This window comes from Mustela erminea, chromosome 9, assembly GCF_009829155.1.
Source record: "Mustela erminea isolate mMusErm1 chromosome 9, mMusErm1.Pri, whole genome shotgun sequence".
Classification (NCBI taxonomy): domain Eukaryota; kingdom Metazoa; phylum Chordata; class Mammalia; order Carnivora; family Mustelidae; genus Mustela; species Mustela erminea.
Genome location: NC_045622.1, coordinates 52,353,673 through 52,373,816, shown reverse-complemented (window position 1 = coordinate 52,373,816; position 20,144 = coordinate 52,353,673). Strand labels below are relative to the sequence as shown.

At 40.6% G+C, this 20,144-nt stretch overlaps 2 protein-coding genes across 3 annotated transcripts in view; one reads left to right on the top strand and one right to left on the bottom strand.

The window, feature by feature from the left end:
* The window catches only part of RSF1 (remodeling and spacing factor 1), a 163,040-nt gene extending 143,374 nt beyond the window's left edge, over positions 1-19,666 (bottom strand). The window contains exon 1 of one of the 2 annotated variants that reach the window (XM_032358042.1): positions 19,228-19,666. In XM_032358042.1, the coding sequence (XP_032213933.1) occupies positions 19,228-19,414 (187 nt within the window). In that variant the 5' untranslated portion in view covers positions 19,415-19,666. The remainder of the gene's footprint in view (positions 1-19,227) is intronic. The other variant, XM_032358041.1, reaches the window with a different exon arrangement.
* Positions 19,667-19,840: 174 nt separating this feature from the next.
* Positions 19,841-20,144, top strand: part of AAMDC (adipogenesis associated Mth938 domain containing) — a 40,003-nt gene continuing 39,699 nt past the window's right edge. The window contains exon 1 of the mRNA XM_032358051.1: positions 19,841-19,956. The gene's annotated coding sequence lies outside the window, so the exon portion shown is untranslated. The remainder of the gene's footprint in view (positions 19,957-20,144) is intronic.

Genomic DNA, 20,144 nt, shown 5'->3' with positions numbered 1-20,144 from the left:
GATTATCATTAAAAAAAAAACCAAAATATTTAGGGACAAATGTGACAAGAGCTGTAGAAGACCTATACAGTGAAAACTACAATACACTAAGAAAAATTAAATAAAACCTAAATGAATGGAGTTCATGCATCAGAGGACTCAATGTCTTATGGTGTCATTCTGCCCAAGTTCATCTGCAGATTCAACATAATCCCAATAAAAATTTCAGGAAATACCTTATAGAAATTGATAAACTTATTCTAAAATTCATATGGAAAGGAACTAAAATAGCTAAAACACCTTTCAGGGTACCCGGGTGGCTCAGTGGGTTAAAGCCTCTGCCTTCGGCGCAGGTCATGATCTCAGGGTCCTGGAATCAAGTCCCGCATTAGGCTCTCTGCTCAGCAGGGAGCCTGCTTCCCCAGGCTCTCTCTGACTGCCTCTTTGCCTACTTGGGATCTCTGTCAAATAAATAAATAAAATCTTTAAAAAATAAAAATTAAAAAACAAATAAAACACCTTTTATTTATTTTTTTTAAAAGATTTTATTTATTTATTTGACAGAGAGAAATCACAAGTAGATGGAGAGGCAGGCAGAGAGAGAGAGAGAGGGAAGCAGGCTCCCTGCCAAGCAGAGAACCTGATGCGGGACTCGATCCCAGGACCCTGAGATCATGACCTGAGCCGAAGGCAGCGGCTTAACCCACTGAGCCACCCAGGCGCCCCTAAAACACCTTTTAAAAAGAGGAATAAAGTTGGGGTTCTTTAATTACCTGACTTCAAGTCTTGTTACAAAGCTAGAGCTGAGTCCACGCAGAGTGAGGCCAGTAGCACTCTGCCTGGACACTGGCCTCAAGATAGACAAACAGATCATGAAACAGAACACAAAGTGCAGAAACAGACCCATACATATGCAATCAATTCAATCTTGAAAAAAAAATTTTATTTAAATAAGATTTACATAACATAAAATCCACCATTTTAGCCATTTTAAAGTGTACAATTCCATGCTTTATAGCATATTCACAATATTGTATGACCATCACCACTACCTAATTAAGAGAGTATTTCCATCAACCCTAAAAGGAACCTCACCTCTTGCAATTCCCCCCACCTCAACTCCCACCAACTACTAATTTACTTTCAGTCTCTATGGATTTGCCTAATTTGGAAATTTAACAGAAATGGAATCATACTCAATGAAATCAAAAGTGGGTTGTTTGAAAAGATGAACAAAATGGACAAACCTTCAGACTAATTGATGAAGAAAAATGTAAGACTCAAATTACTCAAGTCAGGAATGAAGGCAGGATATTACTAATGACCTTACAGAAATAAAAAAAATTGTTAAAAGAACACAATGAACAACTGAATGCCAACATATTAAACAACCTAAATGAAATGGACAAATTCCGAGGAACAAACTACCAAAACTTACCCAAGAATAGAAAATCTGAATACCCATAGGGTATTTAAGTGAAGAGATTAAATAATCAAAAAACTTCTCCCAAGAAAAATCCAAGATTAGATGGCTTCACTGGTGAATTCTACTAACACTTAGCAAAGAAGTAACACCAATCCTTCTCAAACTCCTCCAAAACACAGAAAAGGATGACCACTTTCCAACTCAGTCTATAAGGCCGGTATCACTCTGTTACCAAAACCTGACAAGGAAGCACAGTAAAACTAGAGAAGAGTAACCTTTGTGACTAAGGACACAAAACAACAAAATACAAGTAAAGATACTAAACAGATTAATGATATCAGCCCCACCTCCATAAACGGAAGAGGACTGAAGATTAAGTTCAATCATGGGGCAAAAACTTCAACAAAAATAGTTAAACACTGAAGTTCGAAAGAGCTTCCTGACAGGTGAATACACTCATAATGCCGGGAGGCTGACCGCGTGATTCCACAGGGTGAGGGCATGGAAGCTCTATGTTGGAACCCTCCCAGACCTTACCTTATGTGTCTCTTCATCTGGTTGGTTCTAAATTTTATTTTATTTTTTTAATTAAAGATTTTATTTATTTATTTGACAGACAGAGATCACAAAGAGGCAGAGAGGCAGGCGAAGAGAGAGCCCCGCTGAGCAGAGAGCCCGATGCAGGGCTCAATCCCAGGATCCTGGGATCATGACCTGAGCCAAAGGCAGAGGCTTTAACCTACTGAGCCACCCAGGCACCCCTAAATTTTATCTTTTAAAATAAAACCATGATCATTAAATATAGCACTTTCCTGTGTTCTGTGAGTCATTCCAACAAATTATCAAACCTGAAGCAGACTGCAGGAACTTTTGGCTGGCATCCGCAATGGAGGTAGTCTTGTTGGTGACCATGCCCTTAAGCATGTAGCATCTGTCACTACCTCCAGGTGACTGGAGTAAGAACTGCATAGTACTATAGTACATCAGGATAAAATCTAACCAATCCAACCATTCTAAAAGTCACAGGAGAATATAAGGAGCTGAAAATAACCAAGTGCATTTCAAAAAGAACATGGTAGGAGACCCTGCCTTGGCAAATACAAGGACTTACTTTAAAGCTGTAGTAAGTAAAACCATGTGTAAAGAATGCACTAATATATAACAGAGAGCCAAGAAATAGATCCACATATATGCGAAAATTAGTATTGAGAAGTGGCTTACAAATTACTACAGGGGAGGAACCCCTCACACATTACACCAAAGTAAATTTCAAGAGGTTTAAGACTACAATTTGAAAACCAAAAACGTTTAAAAGATGAGTATCTTATGACTTCAGAATCAGGAGAATTAAGAGAAAGGTTTCTTAAACAAGATATAAAAAATATAAACACTAAAGAAAGATTAACAAATATACAACACTGGCATTTAAAAAGTTTAGATTAACAAGAGATAGTATAAAAATATTATAAAAGATAAGCAGTATTGAGACATTTACATCGCAAATAAAAAAAAATCACAAAGGAATGACAGCTGAAAAATATTAAGAATTGTTACAAATCAATAAAAACAGACAACCAGAGGGGTGCCTGGGTGGCTCAGTGGGTTAAAGCCTCTGCTTTCAGCTCAGGTCATGATCTCAGGGTCCTGGGATGGAGCCCCGCATTGGGATCTCTGCTCAGCAGAAGCCTGCTTCCCTCTCACTCTCTGCCTGCCTCTCTGCCTACCTGTGATCTCTGTCTGTCAAATAAATAAATAATCTCTTGAAAAAAAAAAACAAAAAACAAAAACAGACAACCATAAAGAAAACTGGGGAAAGAATATAAAAAGGCAATTCACAGAAGGGAAAAACCAAATAGCCAGAAAACCTGAAAAATGTTCATCCTTGTAACAATAAATAATTAATTCACAATTACTTTATCAGAAATGTGTAAGTTTGACAATATCAACTGCTGAAAATCTGGATGAATGGGAATTTTCATACACTGATGGCAGTATATAATCTGATAAAACCACTTTGGAAAACAACCAGGCTACACCAAAGCTAAAACAAAAATTTATATACCCTCAGCCCAGAGATTCCAACTCTGTGCAAAGCTGATAGAATACTCATTACAGCTTTACTTTAAACAGCATAAAACAAACCTAAATATCCACCAATTTTTAAAAATTACAGTACTTTTACGTAACAGGATACTATGTAACAGCTAAAGTAAATAAAACAACATGGATCAACACTGATATATTTTTACAAAACCATGTTGAGGGGGGAATAAAGGAAATTGCACAAGAATGTGTACAGTATTATATGGTTCACATGTAACGTTTCAAAGCATGTAAATCCATACTATGTACTATTTATTGATACATAAATATATACTGTTAGTATAAAAGTGTTCATGGGAACAATAAACTCCAAATTTCAGGACAGTGGTTGCCTATGGGAATGGAGGAAAAAGAACAGGAGTAATACATAGAGAATACATAATAAATCTGTAATTTTAATGTTTTAAAAAGTAAAAGCAAAAGCAAAGCTACTGAATGAAAAAGGTACATCCTAGAAAATGTCAGAACTCCCAGTATGTAAAATAAAATCACGAAATCTTTCTGGGAGGTAAAGAAGCTCACTTACAAAAGAACAAGAATCAGACTGACAGATTTCTCATCAGCAACAGTGGTGCTAGAAGATAAAAGAGCAATACTGTACAAGTTCTGGAGGGAGAAATTATTTGAACACTGGAATACTGTACGTTAAATGGGGAGTCAGATCAGAGTGCAAAATAAGTTTTGGACATGCAAGAACTCAAAGTTCACCACTTAGAAACCCTGTTTGAAAAAGAATGTACTACAGGAAAAGAATGAATCTAAAATTTAAAAAGTGGTAGCACATAAATTACTAAAATATAAAGTCTGATTTAAATAACTGCGGGGCGCCTGGGTGGCTCAGTGGGTTAAAGCCTCCGCCCTGGGCTCACGTCATATCTCAGGGTCCTGGGATCAAGCCCCACATCGGGCCCTCTGCTCCCTGAGAAGCCTGCTTCCTCCTCTTTCCCTGCCTGCCTCTCTGACAACTTCTAATCTCTGTCCATCAAATAAATAAACAATATATTTTTAAAAATAAAATAAATAATTGCTAAAAACATAAAAATAAATAACTGACAATATGGAACTAAAATCCCAGGTAATTAAAACAAGTTGTGTGTGGGACTGAGAGGCAGGGTCAAGGAGGGAGCCTGTAAAGATTCTTATATTGCTTGATAATACTACAATTATTAAAGCAACTTACTTATCATCTTAACAACTAAAGCAACTTAAGTATCAACCTTAGAGGAAATGGGAGAAAATCTCCCATTATTAACCTCCTTATAGATAGACTGTTCACATTATTCTTAATTCTAGCTTTAAAAGCACATGTGGGGGTGCCTGGGTGGCTCAGTGGATTAAAGCCTCTGCCTTTGGCTCAGGTCAAGATCCCAGGGTCCTGGGATTGAGCCCTGCATCTGGCTCTCTGCTCAGCCGGGAGCCTGCTTCCTCCTCTCTCTCTGCCTGCCTCTCTGCCTCCTTGTGATCTCTGTCAAATAAATAAATAAAATCTTTAAAACAAACAACAAAAAAAGCACATGTAATTTCTTTAAGTGGTAACATTTTGTCTTTCAAGATGGTGGAGATATTCATCACTAATTAAATGGCGAAAGACCAGAGTTTAATTATAACTCAAGAAACATTATAGGGGCGCCTGGGTGGCTCAGTGGGTTAAAGCCTCTGCCTTCAGCTCGGGTCATCCCAGGGTCCTGGGATCGAGCCCCGCATCCGGCTCTCTGCTCAGTGGGGAACCTGCTTCCTCCTCTCTCTCTCTCTGCCAGCTTCTCTGCCTACTTGTGATCTCTGTCTGTCAAATAAATAAATAAAATCTTTAAAAAAAAAAAAAAAGAAACATTATAAGTCTGAGTTACCACATGGTGTCTAATAGCATGTGTAACAGTGGGAAAAGAGTCACTCCGGAAACAGTAAACAGCTCAAACATTTCTGCTAGAGACTCTTTCAAAATTAAGAATTATTCATCAACTATCAACTCACACAAATGACACATAGTTTACTTACATGTTTCTCATTTATATCATAGATTCAATCCACGCTATCTGACATTCCTTTTTCCCTATAAGGTGGCATTTCAGTTTACATGAATTTCCATTTGTTTCTTCATAGGTAAGGGGGAACAGAAAATATGTCCAACAGCTATCAAATCTTTATGCAAGAGAACACAACAATCTCTACAATTTAACAAATACTTTTATGGGTTTTTTGGAAATAAAAGTGACAGAGTTGCTCAGTTATAGAAAGAATAAAGAATACAACTGGACACCAATGGCAAGACAGTTTAATAAAGCTAATTTTAATTATCTTAAGTATATAAATAAGGCACTATAAAAAACTGTCCTTAACAAAACATTAAATGTATATTTAACATAATGTATAGTATATACAGGTACAGGAGCTTAAATAATTCACAAAAACCGAAAGAGCTGTAAAATAAGATAGACTGGCATTATCTGTTTATTCAGAGTGAGCTTTTAATAAGCTATAAAACAACACGGCTGGGGCGCCTGGGTGGCTCAGTGGGTTAAGCCTCTGCCTTTGGCTCAGGTCATGGTCTCAGGGTCCTGGAATTGAGCCCCGAATTGGGCTCTCTGCTCAGCAGGGAGTCTGCTTCTCCCCTCTCACTGCCTGCCTCCTCTCTGCCTACTTGAGATTTCTCTCTCTGTCAAATAAATAAATAAAATAAAAAAAAAAAAGGCAAACTTGGCTAGTTTTTCTAATAGTGCTCATATGTGTTATTAGAATTCTGAATTTTTTACAACAGAGAATCACAACTTTCCCCCATAAAAACCTGGACCTGTCTGGCTATTTCTTTCTTCAATAAATGGAAATATTAACTATCTACTCTCTATGCCAAAAACCTGAGAACTTCTCTAGCCCTTCACAGCCAGTGCCCCAATTCATATCTCACCAATTCTATAATAATGACCTGGGGCTGAATGACCCCACCTTCAAGCTACCCACTGCCTTTCCAACAACTCAAGAAACTTTAAAGATTTTATTTATTTATCTGAAAGAGAGAGAGATCACAAGTAGGCAGAGAGACAGGCAGAGAGAGAGGAGGAAGCAGGCTCCCTGCTGAGCAGAGAGCTGGATGTGCGCTCCATCCCAGGACCCTGATATCATGACCTGAGCAGAAGGCAGCAGCTTAATCCACTGAGCCACCCAGGTGCCCCAAATTTTACTTTTAGAAGTAAGAATTTCAGGTGACTCATAGTGGAGAAGATACGAAACAATTCAAAAAAAAAAAAAAAAAAGGCTGGGAATTTTCTTTTAATTAACAAAGGTAAAGAGCATAGAAGTAAATGACTTTTCCCTGAGCTATCTTGAGAAAGATAAACACTGGATTTTTTTTTTTAAGATTTTATTTATTTATTTGACAGAGAAAGATCACAAGTAGGCAGAGAGGCAGGCAGAGAGAGAGAGAAGAGGAAACAGGCTCCCTGCCGAGCAGAGAGCCCGATGTGGTACTCGATCCCAGGACCCTGAGATCATGACCTGAGCCGAAGGCACTGGCTTAACCCACTGAGCCACCCAGGTGCCCTAAACACTGGATTTTAAAATTATCTTCTGAGATTTCTATAAAAAGTAATAAGCTTAGAAGACAGAGGTTAACACATGTATTTTAGCATACAGTGAAGACATGGTATAACCATATGATCCAAGAAAGAAATCGAGAGATTACACAAAGATTTTCCACTTCAGGTACTATTATAAACCAAGATGATGAAGACCTGGAAGGAAAGAGCAGAGGAAGGAAGGAAGGAAAGGAAGGAAGGAAAAAAGGAAGAAGAATGGAGGGGGGGATTCAGCAGTATTTTTCTTTATAAGCAATACCCAAAAGGAAATGGGAGTTACACCCTGACAAATCTCTAGCAAACAAAGGATAAAAAGAAAAACTAAAAATTACATCAAAATACTCATTATTTCTCATTTGAAATATGTGACATTTATTCATTCAACTAACATTTGAGCATCTACTGTATGCTAAGTTCTGATGAAAACAAAGGGAATAAGGCAAAATAAAATCTTCATAGAATTTAGAGTTAGTCACTGATATGTTGGCTTTAATGTTTTTTCCTTCAAACTAAAGAAAAATACTGCTAAGGCATTTATTTTTTTTTTAAGATTTTATTTATTTATTTGACAGAGATCACAGGTAGGTAGAGAGGCTGGCAGAGAGAGAGAGAGAGAGAGAGAGAGAGAAGCAGGCTCCCTGCCGAGCAGAGAGCCCGATGTGGGACTCGATCCCAGGATCCTGAGATCATGACCTGAGCCGAAGGCAGCGGCTTAACCCACTGAGCCACCCAGGCGCCCCTGCTAAGGCATTTATAATTTATTAGTCAGAATTGGATTTTCTCAAATGGTCTGAAGTTCATCAACCACAAATCTTTTAGAAACATAATGACTGAAATTAGGTTGCAACTGTGGCTTTTCTCAGGTTCTTCCCTACCTGGAATGCTTATCCATCTCCCAGTCAACCGTTCAAATTTCTATACTGACTACAGTGATGCTATATCACTGGGATAAAGGTAGGTACTTGCTCTTTATACTCCCAAGGTACCTCCCCTATTACAGCAGTTATACTTCTTTATAATTCCTTGCATAATTAGATTCATACAAACATGACTGTACAAACAATACAAATATATTTTGTTTACAAGACACAATACTATATAATCAAAGAGACATTGAGGTTAAAAGGATGAAAAAGAGGGGCGCCTGGGTGGCTCAGTGGGTTAAAGCCTCTGCTTTCGGCTCAGGTCATGATCCCAGGGTCCTGGGATCGAGCCCCACATCGGGCTCTCTGCTCTGCGGAGAGCCAGCTACCTCCTCTCTCTCCCTGCCTGCCTCTCTTGCTGACTTGTAATCTCTGTCTGTCAGGGGAAAAAAAAAAAAAAAAGGATGAAAAAGATATATTATGCAAAGGAGTAACCAAGAAACAGCTGTGAGTGGCTATACTAATACCAGGCAAAACAGACTTAAAGACAGAATCTGAACAAGTAGCAGGACAAGTAAATTAAAACAGACATTCCTACTTCTCCCTCTCCAGCTCCCCCTGCTTGTGCTTCCTCTCTCTCTCTCTGTCATAAATAAATAAAATCTTTTAAAAAAAGAAGAAGCCTAATTACTCAAATCATTGCTCAGTGTTCAGACCAAGACCATGGTATGGAGGATTACATTACAATCCTAAAATCATAATGGAGGAGACAGACAGTACAGTGAGTGGTTAAGAACTAGGGCTCTGAAGCCAGATTTACCCATTTTTAAATTCCAAAACACTATGAACTATCTTTGTATCAAATGTTCCTCTAACACTTTCATGTTGTGTGAGTTCAGGATATTACTTTACTTCTCTTAAGACTCAGTTGCTTTATCGGTAAAGAGAACAGAGCAGTTGTAAGGATTATTTCACGTAATCTTGGTAGAACACTGTACTATAGAGCCTGGCTCAACAGTAAGCTCTAATAACCGTAAAATTATTACTAAGGGCAGATATTTAACTTAGAAAATTATATTAGAGTCCATACACTCCAAAGCCCCTCATTTTTGTATTTATATAATTTATTCTTATTTCTAAAAAAGATGGAAAAGATACTTAAAGTTAGAAATTGAGGTCCAAAATAAGGGAAAATAGAAAGGAAAAAGGGTAAGACACAGTTCTCATGATGAATCAAACCAGTTAAACATAGAAGAAAAGATAAAGGGCTATAAAATAATAAGGCCATGAAGGGGCACCTGGGTGGCTGAGTGGGTTAAGCCTCTGCCTTCGACTCAGGTCATGATCTCAGGGTCCTGGAATCGAGCCCCGAGTCGGGCTCTCTGCTCAGCAGGGAGCCTGCTTCCCCCTCTCTCTGTGCCTGCCTCTCTGCCTACCTGTGATCTCTCTCTCTGTCAAATAAATCTTTAAAAAATATAATAATAATAATAATAATAATAAGGCCATGAGATGAAAAGACAAGAATAAACCAGTAGATAACAATCAAAATTTATAGGACACACACACAAAGAAATCTCTAAAATAAGGAACGTTGCAGAATGTCTGGGTTCAGATGCCAGCCCAAGTTAGCACTACTGAAGATGGCTTCTTTCATGGTTCTAATAAAGAAAAGTTTGGCAGGAGTTTAATGGGAATATAAATTAAACTCCACTGTATTTCTTATTAGACAAAGTTCTCCAATGTGCTACAATCTTGCTATATCCCCAAATTTCAAACACCAAAAGGAAACTACAATTTGGAGTAATTCATTCTAATTTTTTTCCCTAAAAGACTTTTAATATTTGAACACTGAGGAAATGTCAATTACATTTATTTGCATAGTTAACTGTGAGGATGATCAGGATAAAAGGAATACAAATATCAAAATAAACTCCCTGAGGGGTGCCTGGCTCGCTGTCAGCAGAGCATGTGCCTTATCTCAGGGTCCTGAGTTCAAGCCCCATGTTGGTTGTGGAGCCTACTAATTTAAATAAGTTAGTAAATAAATAAATAAATACAACTCCCTGACATACCTAACATTCTAAGTGCCAAAGCTTTATAAACCAACACTCTGCACTTTCCCAATAAAATTAATGCTCAAGAGACAGTTCTACCTACTAGTAAGTGGTTCTACATACTAGTAATCTCTAGTATGTTCTCCCCAACCCTCTGTCCCTGAGTAACCTTTAAAAAAAAAAAAAAAAGGTTCAGACTAGAACAGACCTTAGTGAACTGGTAAATAACTATTTTAAGTTCTACCTTCCCACCTAAGCTGATGGCATCACCATTTATACAACCTTATCCTGACAGACGTTCGCTAGAATTCCATCTTCACTGACTCTATCCCTTCACTAGAATAGGGATCAGCAATCTTCCTGTGAACGGCCAGAAAATACTGTTGGTCATGCAGGTTATATGTTCTCCACCATGATCACTTGCCTCTGCCATTTCAGTGGAAAGCAGCCATAGACAACATGTAAACATATTAGTTGGCTGTGCACCAATAAAACTTTATTTATAAATACAATCTATGGGCCAGATTTGGCCTATAAGGTACAGTTTGCCCACTCCTACATTAGACTATCACAGACTCGGTTTTAACTTCCAATTACATGCATTTTTTTTTAAGATTTATTTATTTGAGAGAGAGAGAGAGGACACGCACATGTACCCATATAGGAGCATTCAAGGTGGGGAAGGACAGAGGGAGAGAATCATACTCCCAGCTGTGCACAGAGCCCTACACAGTGTTCAATCTCACGACTCTGAAACCAGGACCTGAGCCAAAATCAAGAGTCTGGTGTTTAATGGACTGAGCTACCCTGGTGTCCCTACATGCATTCGTTTAACTGATTTTTTAAAAAAATTTTCATTTATTTAAGAAAGTGAGAGAGAATGAGCAGGGGGTAGGAGAAGGAGGCTCCCCTCTGAGCTGGGAGCCCAACACAGGGTTCAATCCCAGGACTCTGGGATCACGACCTGAGCCGAAGTCAGCCACTTAACTGACTGAACCACCCAGATGCCCTCATGAATTCATTTTAAATACGCTATTACATCTAATGAAATGGGACATGAAATCTGGTCACTTCACATGCTAGCACTAACGAATATCTCAATTACTTCCAACTAGCAACGGAAAGAATCTCATTTCCCTGTTTGGCAAATGTTTACTTTAGAGTTTCTGTAAGATTTAATTCTTAAAAAAAAAAAAAAAAAGGTTTAGAATAGAACAGTCCTATAATGAACTTGGAAATAATATTCATTTCATAAACATTTATTCCTGCCCTCGAGAAGTTTATTGTCTCCAGGCACCTGGGTGGCTCAGTCGGTTAAGCCTCTGACTCTCGATTTCAGCTTAGGTCATGATCTCAGGTTCCCAAGATCAAGCCCCACATGGGCTTTGTGCTGTGCATGGAGCCTGCTTAAGATTCTCTCTCTCCCTCTCTCTTCCTCTGCCCCTTCTACCTTCCTCTTAAAAAAAAGGAGCTTACAATCTTGAAAGGAGGCTAGACTGTAAGTGCTTACAAGCACTGTTCTATAAAATCTATTTGGGCTGCTGCCTTCAGCTCGGGTCATGATCTTGGGGTCCTGGGATCTCGGCCCGCATTGGGCTTTCTGCTCAGCGGGAAGCCTGCTTCCCTCTCTCTCTCTCTCTCTCTCTCTGCTTACTTGTCATCTCTCTCTGTCAAACAAATAAATAAAATCTTAAAAAAAAAAAAAAAAGAGCTCATGTGGGGTGGAGGCAGCCAAGTGGTTAATTTAACTTAGAAAAGCAGCAGGAAAAATTTCCCAGAGCACCTGATGCTTAAAGAGCAGATTAATGATGGGTAGGAGCACAGTGAGCAGGCAAGGGAAGATGGGGAGACAATAGTCAACTCAAGTAGGAAGATGAGGAAAAGGAATAAAGTACGAAATAATCTTTCATATCTTCAGAGACCTGCAACCAGCTCAGCATGACTAAAACAACAGCAACAATGATAGAAAACTGAGGTTGAACAGAAAAGAGGATAAAGAAATAGATTCAAGTGGCATCTGGCTGGCTATTGGTTAAGCGTCTGCCTTTGGCTCAGGTCATGATCCCAGGGTCTTGGGATTAAGCCCCATATCAGGCTCCCTGCTCAGTGGAAAGCCTGCTTTTCTCTCCTCCCTCTGCTGTTCCCCCCTTTCTCTCTGACACACAGAAAAAGAAAGAAAAGGAAGAAAGGAAGGAAGGAAGGGAAAAAAGAAACAGATTCAAAACTTAGAAGTAGAAAGTATGCAAGAGGTTAAAGTGTAAGATGGTTCCTCAGTTTCTGATCCAGGTGACTTAAGTGGATGATGGTAATAGTCGCTGTGAGAGGTAATTCAGAATTAAAAGTAAATAAAAGAAGCAACTAAATTTTCCTTTTATATAAAGCCTTGGAAGACTTTTTTGGAACTTCTAAAAAAAGTTCTGGTTGACAAAAAATATCATATTAGTTTCAGGTATACAACATGATTCGGTGTTTATATATACTGCAAAATGATCATTACAAAAGCCTAGTTAACAGTCATCACAACACACAGTTATAAATTTTATTTTCTTCTGATGAGAACTTTTATGATATACTCTCTTAGCAACTTTCCAATATACAAAACAGTATTATTAAATGTAATCATCATCTGTACATTCTATCTTCATGACTTACTTATTTTGTAAATGGAAATGTGTACCTTTTAATCACCTTCACCCATTTCACTTTTTGATAGAAGACTACTTTTAACTATATATATATATATTTTGGTTATTACCAAAGAAGTACATAATTAGTACAAGAAATAAAATGTGAAGAAGAAAAAAGAAAAACCTATAATCCTATCATTCAGAATATGATTAAGATAAACATGTATAAATACAGGGAAAAGGGCATAGAAAACACAGAGAGCTAAACAAATTATAAAACAAAGTTCGCTAAAATATACATCATTACAAAGTGAACATATTACTTGTTCATGTAATTTTTTTTTTTAAGATTTTATTTATTTACTTGACAGAGAGAAATCACAAGTAGATGGAGAGGCAGGCAGAGAGAGAGAGAGGGAAGCAGGCTCCGTGCTCAGCAGAGAGCCCGATGCGGGACTCGATCCCAAGACCCCGAGATCATGACCTGAGCCGAAGGCAGCGGCTTAACCCACTGAGCCACCCAGGCGCCCCTTGTTCATATAATTTTTTAAAAAATCCAACTTACTGCTTCATTGTCTATCTTTGCCAGTCAACTATGGCAAGTTTGAGGGAAAGATCTTATCTTTTTCATTAATGTATCCCCAGAGTACAAATGTGCCTGGAATATAGCAGGTAATCAATTACTATTTGTTCAAAGAACAAATAAAATTTAAATGAAGCCCCAGATTACTCTCTCAAGCAATTACTTGATACTATGAAAATTATAACACACATATACACACAAAAATAGAAAAACACTCTGCTACCCTTTTTAATGGGATTACCATAAAGAAAAACAAAACAAAACAAAAACCACCAAGGTATAATATACTTAGATTATATTCATCAGGAAGAGAGCCAAAGAAATTTTCTTAAAACCAGGAACACACATAAATATCTTCCTCGAGTATATGAGTCAGGTTAAAATGTACTTTGGGCCTGAACTATTCTTACTTTTCCACACTGCATGTACTTGTACATCTCACCATAAAATTGCCATAGAGATATTTTTAGTCTATTAATTTACAGGCTAGAATTCATAGACTATTACTGCACTTGATAAAATCTCAGAGGAAAAAATTAGCCTTTGAATGGTGATTTTAAGTTAAGCTCTACTTAGCTACCTCTTGCTAGATTAGAAAATCCTTAAAAGAAAGCCCACATTTAATGTGTTTTTAAACAATAATCCCTAAAATGTTCACAGTACTTAGCATATAGCAGATATTCGGTACACATATTAAGTAAATGAAGTAGCTAAATGCTTACCTTTCAAGCAGAGATTTTAAAACACAGACAAATTTCAAGGGAAATTTCTTAGCAATTAAAAAATAAGTAAATCCGTTTGGTCTAACAAACCCAATTTAGCCAGAAAAATCCTGTCCTGGGACAATGCCAGCAACCTCCCTCCAAAACTCCACAACTTTTGGATACTTCAACTCTATGATATACCAAAAATGATGGAAAAGAAATACATGTCTCTCTTTCCTTCTAATAAATGTCTAAAGAATATCACTTTATTCAAAAGTGGAAGAACCATAACTGGACATTTTCAACCAAGAGAGGCTCTGGTTCCAGCAATGCTACCATTAATGTTCTACCACTGTTAGATCCATGCAACTCTTGGCACATGTATCTGGCAAGATCTTTTGCTTAAAGCAACAGATAGTGGCTCTAGTTATAGTAAAGTCATCTTTTTGCTTTGCAGAATTCACCTAAAAACAACTGTCTCATGATTCAATTAGCACCAGTGGGAGTCCGGTCATAACTCCAGTTATACATAAAAGGTACATTCTTTTGTACTTGACATTTGACTGTTAGAGCTGTATGTCAAATCATTTAAAAATGCAAAAAAAAAACAAATCAAAACTAAAAGTGCACTGGTAAATAAAATTTTAAGGAAAAAAAAAAAACCTAAAACAAATGATTCAACTTATTCATACTGTACAAATAACTCAATCAATCATAGTACCAACCAGGGGAATCTTAACACATTATCCACACATACCTTAATAATTAAGACTGTTACTAGATATAAGTAACTTTTCAACCAATACTTATACAAAGGCTACTTTTAAAGAATGAAAAAATGCATTTTCCTCTTGAAAAAGAGAGTCCTCTTAAGGAGAGCAAAGACACTTGGGAGCCTTGTTAGTAATTCCACAAAAATTCCTGTTAGTAATTCCACAAAGACAATGTCCATTTTTTCTTGTATTCATACCTCCCAATCATCCACTTTTAGTCAGGCGAAAGCTGGAGAAGTCCACACAGAGCATAGAATTAGGAGGGCAAAAGAAGACCAAGAGGGAGTGGGGATCAAACCCCACCTTCAGGGGCACCTGATTGGCTCAGAAGGTGAAGTATGTGACTCTTAGTCTTGGGGTTATGAGTTCTGGCTTCACCGTGGGTATAGAGATTACTTTAAAAAAAAATTTTTTTTAAAATAAAAACAAAAACAAAAAACACCTTCAAAAATACCTGGGTGGCTCAGTCAATTAAGAGTCTGCCTTAGGCTCAGGTCATGATCTTAGTATCCTGAAATCAAAGTCCTAGATAAGGCTCCTTGCCCAGTGCGGAGCCTGAAGTCTCCCTCTGCCCCTTCCCCTGCTCCTGATCTCTGACAAATAAATAAATAAAATCTTAAAAAAAAAAAAAAAAACAAACCTTTCAGTTAGCACATTCTTTTCCTATTCCAACTTATAGCAACAAGAAATCTAAATTTTCCCGATGGTTTCAGAATACAGGAGGACTCTAAAAAGAAGGGTCTGAATAGACTAATGGTTAGCTACATATCCTTGAAATCAATCCCTCCATTTTGGTTGTCTTCCCTGCAAAACAAAAGTCAAAATGGAGGGGCGCCTGGGTGGCTCAGTGGGTTAAGCCACTGCCTTCAGCTCGGGTCATGATCTCAGGGTCCTGGGATCGAGTCCCGCGTCGGGCTCTCTGCTCAGCAGGGAGCCTGCTTCCCTCTCTCTCTCTCTGCCTGCCTCTCCGTCTACTTGTGATTTCTCTGTCAAATAAATAAAGTCTTTAAAAAAAAAAAAAAAGTCAAAATGGACATAGTACTCCTTTCTTTCTGACAACAAAACTCAATGATAATCTCTAGAGCACCAGTTCCCAAGCTAAGTTCCTAACACCTTCAGTATTTCAGTAATTTTTTCACAACAGCACTAGGCCAAGAAATACTAACAGTTCCATTTATTAAGTTGTTAGTAGTGATTTGAAAAACTCATCTACCTTAGCTTAGCTTAAAAAAAAAAAAGTTTTTACTTCATTCATTTTTTTTTATTCATTTTTTTTTAAGATTTTATTTATTTATTTAACAGAGATCACAAGCAGGCAGAGAGGCAGGCGGCGGGGGGCGGGGAGGCAGGCTCCCCAATGAGCAGAGAGCCTGATGCGGGACTCCATCCCAGGACTCTGGGATCATGACCCAAGCTGAAGGCAGAGGCTTAACACACTGAGCCACCCAGGTGCCCCTAAAACTAGTGTCTTTTAATTCTTTCTAGTACACAACTCCTTTCCAAAAAGACTCAGTACAAATCTTGTTGGTTGGACCAGTATTGTTTAATCTACCTGTTACAAGTAGGTTAACCATCACCAAAGGCCTGAAAATCTTTTCCCTGAACAGTAATGGCATTTCACCTGCAGAGACTTTTCATTTGCCAAGTATCTGGAACTGTGTAGCATTAATTAATAATTATTCTTAACTCACATTATGACAAGATCTATTATTATAGATACAGTGGCTGAGCTCACTGGTATAATCTCTCAGCCCAGAATATTTCTCATTTTTCACTTAGCTGGCGGTCCACTGTTCACCTCTAGATAGAAAGGTAACAGGAACTATTAAACTGACCCTTCTACCCTTTTCTTCTATAACAAGCCAAATGCGGTGGCCAAAATGCTTAAAAGGAATGGAAGGCAAGACAACTTGTCTTGCCATCACAGGTCTATGCCTGCCTTTAAACTTGGTCCAAGCAAATTCCAAAAACAATTTGCCAGCTATCCTTTTCCCCAAATTCCCAAATTTCTCTCAGATACATATATTACTATTACTTCCAAAGGTATCCTAAAAGCAATTTACTAAGGCATTCTACTTCACAGTGACTACTTCTCTAAATCTTAAATGTAAACGCAATTCGATAATAAATTAACTATACTGGGAAGCTAAAGTGTTAAAGAAATTGTGCAGGAAGTCTTTATATAATGTAACTCATCACTCCTATTTTATACTACATTTAAAAATTACCCTTTTAGGGATGCCTGGGTGGCTCAGTTGGTTGGACGACTGCCTTCGGCTCAAGTCATGATCCCGGAGTCCGGGAATCGAATCCCACATCAGGCTCCCAGCTCCATGGGGAGTCTGCTTCTCCCTCTGACCTTCTCCTCGCTCATGCTCTCTCTCACTGTCTCTCTCTCTCTAATAAATAAATAAAATCTTTTTAGGGCGCCTGGGTGGCTCAGTGGGTTAAGCCACTGCCTTCGGCTCAGGTCATGATCTCAGGGTCCTGGGATCGAGTCCCACATCGGGCTCTCTGCTCAACAGGGAGCCTGCTTCCTCCTCTCTCTCTCTGCTTGCCTCTCTGCCTACTTGTGATCTCTCTCTGTCAAATAAATAAATAAATAAAAATCTTAAAAAAAAAAAAAAATCTTTTTAAAAAAAAATAAAAAAATAAAAATAAAAAAATAATAAAAATTACCCTTTTAGGAGCGACTGGGTGGCTTAGTCAGCCAGTCTGCCTTTGGCTCAGGCCATGATCCCAGGGTCCTGGGACCCAGCCCCTTGTCACACTTCCTGATCAGCAGGGAGCCTCTTTCTCCCTCTCCCTCTGCCATTCCCCCTTGCTTGGGGATTCTCACTCTCTCTAATTTAAACAACAACAACAACAAAAACAAAACAAAACAAAACAAAAAAACACCCTACCCTATTATATGCCAGTTTTTTAAGGGTAGAGATTTGGGCTATTGATAGGAAGAAATATAGGCCTGTACCATAACTGCCTATATTAACCTGAGTCTTTAGTAGCCACAACATTTACTCTATAAGCTATTATTTTGAAAAACTTCACACCTGGACCCTTCCTAGAAATGTAAATACATTCGGTTAACAAACTTTTTCAATTCCATTGAGAACTGAAGAGCAACCTTGTTTTCTTAGAACGGAAACAGCTATCTGTCCTATACAATACCCAGTCTACTTTAGCAACCTAATACGGGCCAAAAACAAAACAAAACCATCTATTTGGAAAACGTCTCTTCTCCAGCCAAGAGCTGTTCCCATATAAAGGCAATGCTCAGAACACAGGGGGGGAAAAAAAAAAAGAAAAGAAAAGAAAGAAACAAAACAACAAAAAAAACCTCCTCTGAAGGAAGAAATATGCCAGGACAACGAGAGACATGGATCGGGAATAAATAAGGCGTGAGTGTACGCGATCAGTGTAAAGGCTGGAGGCAGCAGGCACAGCGCTGAGATGCTCCAGCGAAAGAACCAGCAGCAGCAGCAGCAGCAGGAAGTTTCAATGGGGCCGGGCAGAGCATGCGCCCTGCACCCGCGCGGTGGCCTTATGTGGAAGGAGCACCACTTGCGAACACCAATAATAGACCAGCAGCACCAGAGAGAGAAACATGAGCAACAAGCACCTTCTTCAACTGTTTCCCCCTCCGTCTGAGCCCCTCCTCCAGCCTACATACTAACCACCCCACCCCACCCTGCAAATGGGAGGGCGACTTCTTCCCCTAAGCCCTGCTGCCAAGATGAAGGGGGAAGGGATTAGGAAAGTGGGGAGATGCTTTTCTATTATTTGGGGGGAGGTGGGGAGAGGGAGGAGGAAAACTATGGGGGAGGAAAAATTAACCCACTACCCTCCAAACTGGAGAAGCTGAACCGACTTCGACCCCCAAAGCGAGAATGGAGGAGGACCCCCCTCCCATGGGGGAGGAGCAAACCTCCCTACTCTGAGGAAGGAGTTTTGGGGGTTAAACCAGCCCTCAAGGGGAAGGGAAGAGAGACGAGAGCGACTCTCTCGGGGGAGTTCCCACTAGAGGGAGGGAGAGCTGAAGTGTCCGCTGGCCCCCGCCCACCCAGGTGGAGGGAGAGAAAGGGGCGCCCCGAGAAGATGAGCCCAGCCTCCCCCGAGATGGTGGGGAGGATGGTGGGAGGAGGGGAAGGAGCAAGGGAGGGGAGGAGGAGAAAAGCGCAAAGCTGGCCGGAACCTGCGCTCCCCTTCCCCCGCCACCCAGGGGGAGAAGGGGTGGAGGACCGGCCACTGCCGCGGGAGAAGAGTCCCAGGGGCCGCCGACCAGCACAATGACCACTCCACGCCCCCAGCCCACACCTAGCCTGCGACGCCCCCACCTCCGCTCCGCGCCAGGCCCAGTGGCCCTAGGGGGTCTCTGCCCCGCCTCCCCACTGCCCAAGACCCTGGGGGCTGGGCGGAGAAGCCGGGCCGGGCGGAGCTGCGTCCCAGGGGGAGGACAGAGCCGCTAAGGCCCGGGAGGTCCGTGGAGAGAGGAGAGAAGGAGCGTGCCAGGGCCGCTTCCCGCCGGGCGTTCGGGCCCCTTGCTTACCTTCTCCACTGCCGACGTCCGGCGGCGGCGCCTGCAGCACTCGCTCTAGCTCGGGAAACGGCAACTCAGGCAGGTCGAGCAGCGGCCCGTAGCGCTCCAGGAAAGAGCAGACAACGGCGAAGTTGGGGCACGAACCGGGGCAGCCCGGAGGAGCCATCGCGGCCGCCGCTGCTGCCGCCGCCGCCATTTTGAACTGGAGGATGGAGGAGGAGGCGATGGGGGGGTGGAGGGAGTTGGGCTCCGAGGAATGGCAGGGTAGCCTTACGGACAACAGGAGGCGCTAGTGAGCGGGCTCCCCTGTGGTTCCGAGCGTCTCCGGCAAGGCGCCGCGATCCCACAATACAACGGCTGCTCGGAGCAGTAGAGAACCGAGTCAGACCGGGGAAAGAGAGGCGCTCTATGCCTTTCACTTTCCGCCCTCTTTCCGCACCCCCCTGTCCCTCCCTTTACTTCGCCCCTCCCACTTTGGGTTTGCCACTGCCTCGTGTGACAGGGGGAATGAAAACAAGGGAAGCGGGGCAGGGAGGAGGACTGGAAGCTGAAGAGGCGGGACTTTTTCGAGTGGTGGCCAATAGGTTTGGAGGGGGCGGGGCTTCAGACTGGCTGAAAGGCGCTTTCAGGGCGGGGCGAGTGGAGGGAGCGCCTAGCTAGAGGGCCCGAGCTAACCAAGGTGAGAGGTAAAGCGCGGAGCCGCTTGGGATAGCAACTCTCCTGAAGAGAGGACGTTGGGTAAGTTTTGGGGGAGCTCCGGGAACTGAAACCCGGCCACCAGGTGGTGGGGGAAGTTGGAGAGCGTGAATTAGAAGCAGAAAAAGGGAAGAATAGGAAAAAAAAGCATGATTCTGGGAGAAGTTTGGAAAGGGAAAGGTAGAGAAGTGCCCTTACTTAGGGGTTGGGATGGGACCTTTGTAGGGAGA